Source organism: Peromyscus californicus, unplaced genomic scaffold, assembly GCF_007827085.1.
Source record: "Peromyscus californicus insignis strain IS unplaced genomic scaffold, ASM782708v3 Scaffold_15__1_contigs__length_86483966, whole genome shotgun sequence".
In the NCBI taxonomy this organism is placed as follows: Eukaryota; Metazoa; Chordata; class Mammalia; order Rodentia; family Cricetidae; genus Peromyscus; species Peromyscus californicus.
The window spans coordinates 84470520-84484202 of record NW_026294447.1 but is presented as its reverse complement, the minus strand read 5'-3'; the positions used below and the strand labels follow the sequence as shown (position 1 = coordinate 84484202).

Below are 13683 nucleotides of genomic sequence, written 5' to 3'. Positions count from 1 at the left end.
TATACACCACATTTCCATTATCCATTCATCAGTTGTAGGGCATTAGATTGCTTCCATATTGTGACTAGAACAGTAATGAACATGACTGAGCAAAGGTCTGTGGAGTAGGATGTTGAGTTCTTTGGACGCATACCAAGGAGTGGTAGAGCTGGGTCGTATGGCAGGTTTATTTTTACCTCTTTCAGAATTTTTCACACTGTTTTCGTAACGATGCACCAGTTTGCAGCCCACCAACAGAGAACGAGGTTTCCCCACACTCTGCAGCATTTGCTGCTGCTTGTGCCCTTGATCTCTGCCTCTCTCACTGGGGAAGGGGAAATCTAAAAGTTGTTCTGATTTGCCCTTCCCTAGTTGCCAGGGATGATGAACACTTTTTCAGATATTTCTTAGCTCTTTTTTCTTTTGAGTACTCTATTCAGATCCTAGGCTTGTGTTTTGAGTGGCTCATTTGTTTTTTTGACTTGTTTATTGAGTTCTTTGACTGTTCTGGAAATAATCTTCCTCAGTTGTGTTGCTGGCATTCTCTACACTTCCTCTTGGTCCTGTTGGTCGTTTCTTCTGTGCAGAAGCTTTTGAGTTTCATGAGCTCCCACTTGTCAGTTGTTGGCTCTAGTTCTTGGGCAAATGGAGTCCTGTTCAAGAAGTCCTTCCTTATACCTACATCATGTACAGTACTGCCTACGTCTTCTTCTGGTGGTTCCAGGGTTTCAGGTTTCACGGTTAGGTCTTTGATCCATTTGGAGTTCACTTTTGTGGAAGGTGATAGCAGTAGATTTAATTGCATTCTGCATGTGAGCATCCAGTTTTCCCAGCACCATTTGTTAAAGTTGGTTTCTTTTCTCCAGCTTAGGTTTTTGGCATATTGGTCAAATATAAAGTGACTGAAGTTATGTGTGCTCTTGTTTGGGTCTTCAATTTTGTTCTGTTGTCTAGCTGTCTTATTGTGCCAATACCATATTGTTTTTATTGCTATGCTTCTATAATATATCTAAGATCTGAAATCTTAATCCCTCTAGCATCCCCCAAAGTCAGGATTGTTTTTGCTATCCTAGGTCTGTTGTATTTCCATGTGATAGTTTTTTTCTTTTTCTTTTTTTCTGAGACAGAGTTTCTCTGTGTAGTTTTGGTGCCTGTCCTGGATCTCACTCTGTAGACTAGGCTGGCCTCAAATTCACAGAAATCCGCCTGGCTCTGCCTCCCGAGTGCTGGGATTAAAGGCATGCACCACCACGTCTGGCTTTATATATAAAAATATATATATTTTTCTTTCCATAGTCTCTGTGCTATGTTCACTTTTTAGCCCGAAATAAAGCTTCCTGTATTTTCTGTAGGTTTCATTTGTTGGATATAATTTTTAGGCTGTTTATGTCCTGGAAGGTTTTTCTTTTCCTTCAATTATGGCAGACAGTTTAACTGAGTATATTAGTCTAAGTTGGCTGTCAGTCTTTTAGCACTTGAAATGCATTGGTCCAGGCCATTCTGGCTTTCAAAATTCCCTTTGAGAAGTCAGCTGTTATTCTGATATGTTTTCCTTTGTATATGACTTATATTCTTTTCTCTTGCCCTTTTCAATACACTTCTTTGTTATGGATGCTTAATGTTTTAACTGTGTATACTTCTTGTAGTTGTATGGATGTGTCTTTCTGTCTGTCACTATTCTATTTTGTGGAGGGACACCATGACCAAGGTAACTAAGGCCACACCCCCTAGTCCTTCTAATCCTTTCAAATAGAGCCACTCCCTGGTGACTAAGCATTCAGATATATATGTATGAGCCTTCGAGGCCCATTCTTTTTTGTTTGTTTGTTGTTTTGGGATTTTGTTTTTCCAGACAGGGTTTCTCTTTTAACAGTCCTGGCTGTCCTGAAACTCACTCTGTAGACCAGGCTGGCCTCAAACTCAGGAAGATCCACCTGCCTCTGCCTCCTGAGTGCTGGGATTAAGGGCATGCGCCACCACTGCCTGGCTGTGCCTGCCATTCTTGTTCAGACCACCACACTTTCCTCACTTGGGGGAGGTTTTCTTCTGTGATCTGCTGCTGTTGATCTTGGTTTTCTTCTTGCTCATCTGTACCTATAATTAGAAGCTTGGTGTTGTTCCTGGTCCCACATTTCCTGTGTGTTCTTTACTTGTAGGTTTGTTTTTGACTGTTCATGTTCCTGTTTCTTTGGTCTGGGATCCTTTACTTTATGCTCAGGACCTGATATTCTTCTTGTTCTTGGTTCGTTCTACTTGTAAGGGTCTCCTTGAGTTTTCTTGTTGGGCCTTTGGGTTTTTCAGTTCCATTGTCATTTCCCAGTGAGTCCTTCAGTGTTCCTGTCTCCATTAAATTCTGTTGTCCTGGGTTGTCTTGGTCATTCCCATCAGCCTTATGTTTGTGATTATTCTCCTTAAGCTCTTTCTCCTTGATTCCACTGAGTTGTTTCTTTGTGTCTTCTTTAAACTCCTTGAATTTTTTGATGGAGTTTATGATTGCTCTTTTAAATCCTGTGTCCTGCTGTCATCTAGGTAGTTCACATGACAAGCTCTTCTACAGGACTGGTGGGTTTTGGAGAAAACTGACTTGGTCTTTCTTAGTGTTGGTATTCTTTCAATGAGATCTGGGCATGTGGACTTCCTTTAAGTTAGTCTTAAGTTTGCTATGAATAGAGCAGTCTGGGGGAGAAGGGAGAATGTGGGGATGGGTTGGGTCTAGAGGTTGGAAGTGACTTGGGTGGAATATAGTCCAGTGGGCAGAGGGGTCTGGGCTGCTAAGTAAGATGTTTCCTGTTCCAAGATGGGAGTGTGGAGGTCTGAGTGGAAAGGCTAGAGATGCCATGGTAGAGTAATGTAGTCTGGTGAACGGATAGGGAGAATACTGGCCCAAGCCTGGAGCCCTTCGACTGTGAAGGCAGGGAAGGCTAGGCTGATGACACACTGTTTGTTACACCCAGGCTAAATCTGATAGATTGTGGAAAAGGCTTGGATGTAAGGGTCAGTAGCCACCATGCTAGACCATGGAGGAGGACGGGCATGGAGTGGGGTGTGGAACTGGCACAAACGGTCCTGTGGGTGGCTGCAGCTAGGACAGGTCCTAGTGGGAGCTTACTGTTGACTACAGTTCAGAGGAGGTGGTAGGACTAGGCTTGGGTTTGGGATTTGGGGCCCTGTGGACGCCTAAGGTCACTGCTGCAAGATGCAGGTGGCCAGAGTAGTCTGGGGCGCTGCTGTGGGACCTGGGCTAGATCTGGTGAGGTGTGGGTTTGTGTGTGGTATCACCAGAGTAGACCCTGGAGGAGGATGGGAGAAGTCTGAGTATGGAGTGGGGTGGTAAGCACTGTTGGTCTTCTGTTTTTTTCTTTTTTAAAGATTTATTTATTATGTATACAGAAGAGGGTGCCAGATCTCATTGCAGATGGTTGTGAGCCACCATGTGGGTGCTGGGAATTGAACTCAGGACCTCTGGAAGGGCAGTCAGTGCTCTTAACCGCTGAGCCATCTCTCCAGCCCTTGTTTTGTTTTTTATGTGCATGTGCTAGAGTTGGAAATCAGATGTCAACCCCAACTCCTACTTTTATAATTTTTCTGAAAGTATTTGGTGAACACAATGACCAATTCTTAGAAACAAATGCAGTTCTCCTGCCTTTGGGAATAAAACTAGTATTTAAAATCTTAGAACTCTATGTTTTATATTTGTGCTTTTTTTTTTTTTCCCCAAGACAAAATTTCTCTGTGTAGCTTTGGAGCCTGTCCTGGATCTCACTCTGTAGACCTGACTGGCCCTGAACTCACAGAGATCTGCCTGCCTCTGCCTCCCAAGTGCTGGGACCAAAGGCGTGGGCCACCCCGCCTGGCAATATTTATGCTTCTTAATTATCTGTTGAGGTTGTCATGTGTAAGTCATATTTTCAAAAATACTATTACTGCTTTCAAGGGATAACTTTTTATTTCTTTAATCCTTGGTGACCTAAACTTAATAATGTTGATGAAATGACTTTAATAATCATTTTTAGAAAAAAATTATGTGTATGGGTGTTTTGCCTGTATTGTATGTCTGTATACCATGTATATACCTGGCACCCTCAGAGGTCAGAGGGGGGTATCCATCCTCTGGAGCTGTAGTTAGACGGTTTTGAGACACCATGTGGTGGTGCTAGGAATTGAATCTGGTTCTTCTGAAGAACTGCTGCGCTATCTCACTATCCCCTGATCTTAAAAAAAAGGAAAAAAAAATCAAGAAAATGGAGCTGGAGAGCTGGCTCAGTGGTTAAAAATGCTTGCTGCACTTGAAGAAGACTGAGTTTGGTTCATAGCACCCACATCAGACAACTCAGAGTCTTCCACAGTGCAAATTCCCGGGGTGTTTGATGCTTCAGGCTTTCAAAGGCACCTGACTCACATGTACACACACATCTTCTCTTACATACACACACTACACATAACTACAAGGAAGATAAACATTTAAAAGAAAATCAAGAAAGCCACTTTTAGGAGATGACCAGGTTATGGCATGTAGGCATTTCTTCAAATGATTCAATGTAGATTACTGAAAAACTTTTATATCTTTGTATTTAAAGAGCTCAAAGCATGCCTGTTTTTAAGGAGGTGAAAGTACATCTTTTAGAAGACACAAGTACGGAAAAGAATACTGTTGCTCAGGAGAATGCGTCATCACCCACTAGAATTGATTCCGCTACAACTGTGGCTGCAGCAACCGCCGCTGCCATCGCAACAGCAGCTCCTTTGATAAAGGTACTTCTTTCTCCTGGTCCCTGGACCCTGAGTTCAGAACTGACTCCGGAATGGTGTGTCTGACTGGAGACTGGGGGACGTTCGAGTTGTTCCCACTTTGAAAGGCTGTTCCTGTTTGTGGTTGTGAATTATTTCCAAGGCTGTGAAAATCTCCTCCCTGTGAATGTGTTGACTGGTGAAGCCAGGACTTTTTCTCTGTAGCAGTGGAAGTCCACATTCTGGATGCTCATTCTCTGAGAATCAAGCCCAGGGTCCTTATGCGGTTCTCACACTGAGCTGTACTGCTAGAGCTGCTGTCCTGAATGAACCAGAGGATTGTATGGGACCTTATCGTATATGACTAGCCAGTCAGTTTGTGAGGGGAAACGAAGTAGGTCAGGCTGGGCATAAGGCTTTAGAATTAATGGACAGCAGAGTCAAGACTCAGATTCAAAGCTGGTGGCCCACAGCCTTACGTTAGAGAAGTATCAAAAGCTGTCCTGGTGTGTGTGTGTGTGTGTGTGTGTGTGTGTGTGTGTGTGTGTGTGTGTGTGTGTGTGTGTGTGTTCTGAGACAGTTTCATGGATCCCAGGCTGAGCTTTCATTTCAGACCCTCCTCCACCCTTCAAGTTCTGCATTGCAGAGGTGCACCATCATGCTGGCTTGTGCAGTGCTAGTGATCGAACCCAAGGCTTCATGCATGTTAGGCAAGCACACTAGCTGCGCTGCATTCCTACGTTGTTCTTTTTTGAGACGGGATCCTCTATCTGGACTTGAACTGGAGATCCTTCTGTGATTGCGGGACTGTGCATCGCACAGCCTGGGTCTGGAACCCTGAGTAGGGATGGAAAAGAGTGAAGAAAGGACAGACACATAGAAAAACTGGGGGTCAGGAACGTGTGTGTTCTGATGGAGCCACACGTACCTCCTCCACAGCCTGCAACCTCAGCATGTTAAGGATACCCGGCACAGGAGGAGGGCTTAGCTCGTCTCTCGGGAGTATTTGTAGGACCGCAGTCTCCGCCTGTGAACATCCAGGAGGAAGCCACAGTTGCTAGTCTTTGTTTGTTTTTGTTTTCCAAGACAGGGTTTCTTTGTGTAGCCCTGGCTGTCCTGGAGCTCACTCTGTAGACTAGGCTGGCCTTGAATTCATAGAGATCCCCCTGCCTCTGCCTCCTGAGTGCTGGGATTAAAGGTGTGTGCCATGTCGTCCAGCCTAGTTCCTAGTCTTAATACACACTGATTAATCTCTGTGAACACTCACATTTGGGTCAGAGGACAAAGGCTTTGCCAGTTCTGAACCTGATCCTTATGGGAAAAGGCTTTAGCAGTTTCTCACGGGCCCAAGGCCTTGGTTCTTGTCACGGCTGAGCCCATGTCAACACTACTCACGGCTTTGCCTATCCCTCCATGTCATAATGTGTGGTGGCACCAAAAGTTTTGCTATTTCCTTCTCTTTAAGTTTCATTTAAGAATTGGTTTTTCTGGTATTATAAAACCCGGCAGATTTGGTGTGTGTCACATATAGATTTATGTATAGTTTATGTATAATGTATGTATGGTGTATGTATAGTGTATGTATGGTGTATGTATAGTGTATGTATAGTTTATGAAACGAAACTCCCCTCAGGATTGCTCCATTTTGCCTTTTAATTTTGTGACTAAAAACAAAGGCATTAAATCATGAGAAATCTTGTGAGCAGAGGCTCAAGTTTAATACCTTCTCAGTACCAGTTGCTGTAAATAACCTTTCTAGGACTTGAATACATCTTTTATGTCTTTCTACAGAAATACTATTTTGATCTTTATTTTAGGTACAGAGTGATTTGGAAGCAAAGGTTAATTCTGTTGCAGAATTACTTAGTAAGTTACAGGAGACTGATAAACAGTTACAGCGTGTGGCAGAGCACCAAACAAGCATTCAGAGTAAGCAAGAGAAATCACAGTGTCATGATCACGAGAAGCAAATGAATGTATTTATGGAGCAGCACATCAGACACCTTGAAAAACTGCAGCAACAACAGATGGATATCCAGGTGTGTGTGATAAACCAGTGCACAGGCCACGATCCTTTTGAGCTTCCATCTCTAAGTTCATAGTAACTGACAGTAGTAATAGCTGACTGGGTCGTGACAGTGATTTCTGAAGTCACGATTGGCTTGCTCACCATTCTTTACTCGATGTGGATACTTGGCATGTTCTAGGTTAACATGTCATTGGTGCTGCATGTGTGTGTGTGTGTGTGTGTGTGCGCGCGCGCCTGTGGAGGCCAGAGGTTAGTGTAGATGTCTTCCTTAGTCACCACCTGCCTTCTTTTTCGAGACAAATCTCCAATGCCGAGCTCACCGTCTGGCTGGAATGAATGGTCAGCAAGCGCCAGGGATGCCCCGTCTCTGATTCCCTCCCTCCTAGTCCTGAGTCTGCAAACCTGACCGCTGTGCCAGCCTTTTACATGGAGCTAGGGATCTAAACTGAGGTCCTCATGCCTGCAGGCCAAGCCCTTTACCCACTGAGCCACCCCCAGCCCAGTAACACCATTTTTAAAACAGTGATTTGTTCCCAGCACTCGGGAGGCAGAGCCAGGCGGATCTCTGTGAGTTCGAGGCCAGCCTGGTCTCCAAAGCGAGTTCCAGGAAAGGCGCAAAGCTACACAGAGAAACCCTGTCTCGAAAAACCAAAAAAAAACAAAAACAAAAACAAAACAGTGATTTGTTTACATCAGCAGTCTCTAGCTTGTGACTGTGCACTGGAGTCACTTGGAGAGCTTTATGAAAATACAGAGACTTGGACACCCTGGGGACTCTGGGAGAGCAGATCTGTGGTGGCACTTGGGTGTTGTGGAAAGATTTCTCATGGCTCTGACGCTCCCGGGGCTGGAACTACCTACTGTATGTATTTGCTCCTGCATTTAATTTATTAAAAGAATAAATATTGTAATGCCTTTTGAATATGATATATTGAGGTATTATAAAAAAAGAACTAGCTTCACAAGTAGCTATTATTTATTTTGAATTTCCAAGTTTTGTAATACTACCCAGCTCCAAAACATTTTTTAAATAGCAATCTATAGCCACTGTAAATTTGCATTTCCTTTTATGTGTTCATTTGTGTGTTGCATGTGTGTTGCCTGTGTGAGGGCACCTGTGTAGGTATGTGTGCATGTGAGTATGTGTGCATGTGCTGGGGTTGACGTTGGGCATCACTCTCCATCAGTCTTCCCCCTGATCCTTTAAGCATGGTCTCTCAAATCAAACTCAGAGCTCACTGATATGGCGGGTCTTTTAGCCAGCTTGCCCTGGGGACCTCTGATTTCCACCTTCCAGGTTGGAGTTCAGTCTTTACTTGGGTTCTGAGAATCTGAATCTTTGTCCTCGTGCTTGTAGGAAAGCGCTAACCACCGAACCATCTCTGCAGCCCCTACATTTCTTTTTAATTGCATACTTTCAACGTTTTAAAAATTATATCAAAATGTGGCATTCAGAAGAATGTACAAAAATAAGTTTATTCTGTTAGTATATTATCACAAAGTAAACACTTGAATAAGCTTTCCTTTCAAGATTTTTGTTTCTATATTCTCATTTCTCAAGACTACTTTTTTTTTTAAACTTATTTTTATTTTATGTTCATTGGTGTTTTGCCAGAAGCCCTAGACCTGGAGTTATTGACAGGTGTGAGCTACCATGTGGTTGCTGGGAATTGAACCTGGGTTCTCTGGAAGAGTAGTCTGTGCTTTTACCACTGAGGAGTCTCTCTAGCCCTCTTCTCAAAACTTCTTAGTAGGGCTTATCTTAAGGTTTTCATGAGATTAAAAATATTTTATTGACATGATCATGGTCATGTAAGTAAAGTTTTAGGAAGTCCTCCACATGTGGATTGAGTGTGTGGTACATTATCTACTTGGAAGCTGGGGTGACTTAGTCAGACTGCTGGGCCCTTACTTCTCTGGACCTTGACCTCTTTGCTTAAAAACAGTTTCTCCCTCTCATCAAAAAAGAATAAGGCTTACATTATTTTTGTTGTTTCTGTTTTTTAAAGACAGTCTTACTGTGTAGCCCTGACTGGCCTAGAACTCTCTTTGTCTATCTATATAACTTGCAATTATAGATAAAGTTGAAGTCTTGATGACTATGAGGTACATTATTTAATAAATGCCTAATGAAATTAAGTAGTTGAGTCTATTCCCATCTGCTTTATTTGGAGGGATCTCAATACACTTTTATGAGTTCTATAAAACTGAATAATTTAGTATTTTTTTGGTTTTTGTTTTGTTTTTTTCAAGACAGGGTTTCTCTGTAGTTTTGGTGGCTGTCCTGGAGCTCACTCTGTAGACCAGGCTGGCCTCGAACTCACAGAGATCCGCCTGCCTCCTCCTCCCCACTGCTGGGATTAAAGGCGTGCGCCACCGCTGCCCAGCATAATTTAGTATTTTTTGATATGCCATAAAACTTTCTTCTGTAATCAGCTTTATTTGTTAAAATATACATTATATATGTATAGATCTTAAAATTGTTTTTATGTGTGAGTGTTTTGCTTGGACATATGTGTAAGTGTACCACATTTTCATTATATGTTAAATGTAAGAAGCCATTTTCAATTCTGCTAATAAATCTCAATATATCTTGTCACTTTATATCATCAAATTACATGTAAAATAATTAGAGATTAATAAAATAATTGTGTTTCTTCTAGACCCATTTTATTGGTGCCGCACTCAAGGCTAACAGTCTTCAACTTGTTGGCATGTCCCCTTCCAGAGCAGTGGAGAAGCATTCTGGAAAGCCAGGACATCCTAATCTTGGTAGCAGTGTTTCTTCACATAACACATTTGTTTCTAAACAAGGTAAAATACTTAGTTTCTTGTGAATAAAATGTGCTGGCTGTGAATGTTTCATTTGTAGGAGGTGAAAATTTGCTTGTAAAGTGGTAGGACACTTTGTTTCAGAAGTAAAATTTATTTTTGGAAGTCTTGGTTTTGTATCTTTTTTTGGATCAAATAAATTTTAGGTTATTTTGAAGGTTATTTAAGTTATGAATCATAATAATTCCTAATTTATGATTCCAATTGGTAACTTTAAAAATTATCAGAAATTTAGAAATTTAGGGAAAAAAAAAACCTACTTATTGCTGGGTGGTGGTGCACATCTTTAATCCCAGCACTCGGGAGGCAGAGGCAGGTGGATCTCTGTGAGTTTGAGGTTAGCCTGGGCTACAGAGCGAGTTGCAGGCCAGCCAGGGCTACACAGAGAAACCCTGATTTAAAAAAAGAAAAAAAGAAAAAATTAAAAAAAAAAGAAGAAAAGAAAAAATTGGCTGATCTAGAATCGGAATGCTTGTAGTGATTCTCTCGTCTGAGAAGCTGTGTGGTCACTGATTTCTTTGATTTGTCAGAAGAAACCTCGGACGAGTACAAATGAACACTGTAGACCCTTACCCATGGTGGTAGTCTTAGGAGTGATTTTGTTCTTGGGGGGGGGGGGGGAGGTGGTGGTGTTTGTATTGTTGCGCAGACTGGCTGGAGCTGGCGGCGCTCCTCCCGCCTCGCTTCACAAGTGCTGGGTTAACATTTTCTTTCTTAATCTTACTTCCTTAGGGTAAATTCCTAGGAGTGAGATTATTAGGTCAGAAGATATTGCCAGGTACTTTATCAGTTTTCATTGCCACTGAAAGTGGCTGGTGGGGCCAGAGCGATGGCTCAGTGATTAAGAGCCCTGGCTGTTCTTAGAGAAGACCCAGGCTTGTTTCAGAGCAGTGATGTGGCCGCTTATACACGCCCCAGTACCAGGAAATCCAGTGCCCTCTTCTGGCCTCCCGGGCACTGCATGCTTGTGACGTACATGCAGCTAAAACATCAATGCACATTAAGAATAAAAAATACACACACACACACACACACACACACACACACACACACACACACACAGCACCTCCTGCTCTTGCAGAGGACCCAAGTTCAACTCCCAGCACCCACATGATGGCTCACATCCATTCATAACTTCAGTTCTAGAAGATCCAGTGCTCTTTTCTGGCACACAGGCACCAGACCACACACCCAATGCCTGTAAGTACAGGCTAAACACTCATACATAAATAAAATAAGTATTTTTTTTTTTTGGAAAATGTCTAGCGATGCCATTTTCACTACAGCTTGGACAATACTCAAATATTATCACACTGATTCTTAACTTACTAGCTTTATCTATAAAGCATTTAGTTTTCATTTCCTTTGATTTCTAGTGAGGATGAAGTTTTTCTTTCTTTGAGACAGGGTCTCTCAGTGCAGTATTCCTTGCTGTCCTAGAGTTTACTGTGTACACAAGGCTAGCCTTGGGCTCAGAGAGGTCCACTGCTTCAGAGTGCTGGCATTAAAGGCAGGCACCATGACCCCAGCTCCAGGGTTTCTCACTGACTTGCAACTTGACAAAAAAGAAAGGTTTGCTCTTTTGAGAGCTCCAGGGATCTATTATCTCTTCTCCTGAGTACATGTCACCACACTTTTTTTTTTTTTTTTTGGTTTTTCGAGACAGGGTTTCTCTGTGTAGCTTTGCGCCTTTCCTGGAACTCACTTGGTAGCCCAGGCTGGCCTCGAACTCACAGAGATCCGCCTGGCTCTGCCTCCTGAGTGCTGGGATTAAAGGCGTGCGCCACCACCGCCCGGCTTTTTTTTTTTTTTTTTTTTTTTAATGTGGGTTCTGGAGATTGAACTCAGGGGACCATGCAAGGCAAATATCTTACCAGTTGTGCTCAAAAAAGTTATTTTTTTTAATTACTTAAAATTAATTTTTGAGGGGCTGGAGAGATGGCTCAGCGGTTAAGAGCACTGGCTGTTCTTCCAGAGGTCCTGAGTTCAATTCCCAGCAACCACATGGTGGCTCACAACCATCTGTGGTGAGATCTGGCGCCCTCTTCTGGCCTGCAGGCGTACACGCAGACAGAACATTGTATACATAATTAATAAATAAATCTTTAAAAAAAAAAATTAATTTTTGAGACAGTGTTGTACTGTGTATCTGGCTATCCTGAACTCTCTACATAGAACAGACTGTCCTTAAACTCTGCCATCAATAAAAAGGGTTTTTGAAGTTAAATTTCTCGTTATTATTGTGATTATTACTTTTGTATATATGTATGTGTGGTGCTTAGGTGTTGATCCCAGGGCAAGCACTTTATCACTAGAGACACCACAAGTCTGTTAATTATTTCCTTCCTTTCTGTTACAGTGCCTTTAAGAGAAGTTGAAGATACAGATTCTGATGGGCAGAAATCTCCTTTAGAGACACCAGCACCCCGCAGGTTTGCTCCTGTCCCTGTCTCAAGGGATGGCAGAATATCAAAGAGGGAAAACCCTACAGAAGAAAAAGAAAATATGGAAATGTCAAGTCCTAAAGGTAGGAAACCAATTAGGATGAGTATCCGCCTTTGTATTAGTTATTTTTCTTGATGCTGTGACCACATGCTGACAGGAAGCAGCTTAAGGAAGCAGTGTTTATTTTAGCCCACAGTGTGAGAAGGGGCACATTCCATCGCAGGGAAGGAAGCTCAGCAGGAGGAGGGCGAGGGGGTCACTTAGACAGTGTCGCGTTGATTCTACAGTCGGAAAGCTGACAGCGGACGGGGAGAGTCCAGCTGTGCAACCCCAAAGCTTGACCCCTAGTGACTCCAGCTAGGTTTTGTCTCTTAAAGGTTCTATAACTTAGCCAGGCAGTAGTGGTGCACGCCTTTAATCACAGCACTTGGGAGGTAGAGGCAGGGGGATCTCTGAGTTCGAGGTCAGTCTGGTCTACAGAGTGAGATCCTGGACAGCCGGGGCTATACAGAGAAGCCTTATCTCGAAAAAATCCAAACCAAACCAATAACCTTCTGTCTGATAGAGATACATTTAGTCATTTTACTTATATTAATCCAGTTTTTACAACTCTAGTTTTTAATAAGATGAAAATGTTTTGTCTATATTGTTGTCTTAGTTTATTTTCAGGTGCAATAACTGAAACCCCCAGGTTAGGTAATTTATAAAGAAAAGAGGTTTATTTTGTTCAGTATTCCAGAAGTTTAAAAGTACGACAGTGGGTGGCATCTTCTTGTGCTGACCTCTGCTGGGTAGTGGTATGGTGAGAGGCATCACATGGCAAGGAAGCAAGCTCGCCAGAGAAAGCTGTTTTATAACACAGTTCCTCTTGGATAACCCACTAATCCGCTCAAGAGAACAGAACCCGTATGAGCCTGTCACAGCAGGAAGACCCCACGTTTCAAATACCATTCATGTATAACTTTGAGAACTAGGTTTCCAACTCAGAATTTCGGGAACACGGGCAAAAGAGCCACAGTGGTTACAGAGTGAGTTGAGCAGTGATCATCGTAAGAACCTAGTTTAGGCTAGAGTGCTAATGCACATGAGATGAAATGTAAAGAGACATGAACTGATTTGGAAAATGATATACATTTTTTTCTGCTTTAGGAAACGTAAGACTGTTGGAACAAATACTGGGTAGTAATGATTCTTTGACAAGAAAATGTGAATCATCATCAAACATAACCTCGCTAGCCAAGTCAAAAACAGGATGGAATTCCGAGAAAAGAGACAGGTGAAAACAAAAGATTGGAACTGGTTGAACTAGAGAGAGCTTTGTTCAGAATTCTGCATTTGCTTTTTAAAGTATTTGACTTAGAAACATAGGTTGTTAATTTCTAACAAGGGCAGATTCTGGTAGCATGATATGTAGCTTTACTGTGATGGTAGGAGAAGAAAGTGGGTTGGGGATGTAGAGTGAATGATGGTAACTTTGAGAATAATGCTTCGTAAAGAGTTCATTGTACTCTTTTCCTCTTCTTGAGTATGTTTGAAATTTTGCGTCCAGCTTGCTTTGAGGCTTGCTTTTGAGCTTAGTGACAGGAGAAGACTTGTTTGGTATGGGTGAGGTCCTGGGTCTGTCTCCTGCCCTGACAAATCGTTAAAAAGGTTAAGATCAAGTAACCAGC

At 42.5% G+C, this 13683-nt stretch overlaps 1 protein-coding gene across 1 annotated transcript in view; it reads left to right on the top strand.

Annotated features, from left to right (window-relative positions):
• The window catches only part of Kiaa0586 (KIAA0586 ortholog), a 115108-nt gene that overhangs the window by 13938 nt on the left and 87487 nt on the right, over positions 1 to 13683 (top strand). The window contains 5 exon segments of the mRNA XM_052739636.1: positions 4557 to 4731; positions 6525 to 6746; positions 9400 to 9550; positions 11928 to 12095; positions 13163 to 13289. Coding sequence (XP_052595596.1) covers positions 4557 to 4731; positions 6525 to 6746; positions 9400 to 9550; positions 11928 to 12095; positions 13163 to 13289 — 843 coding nt within the window.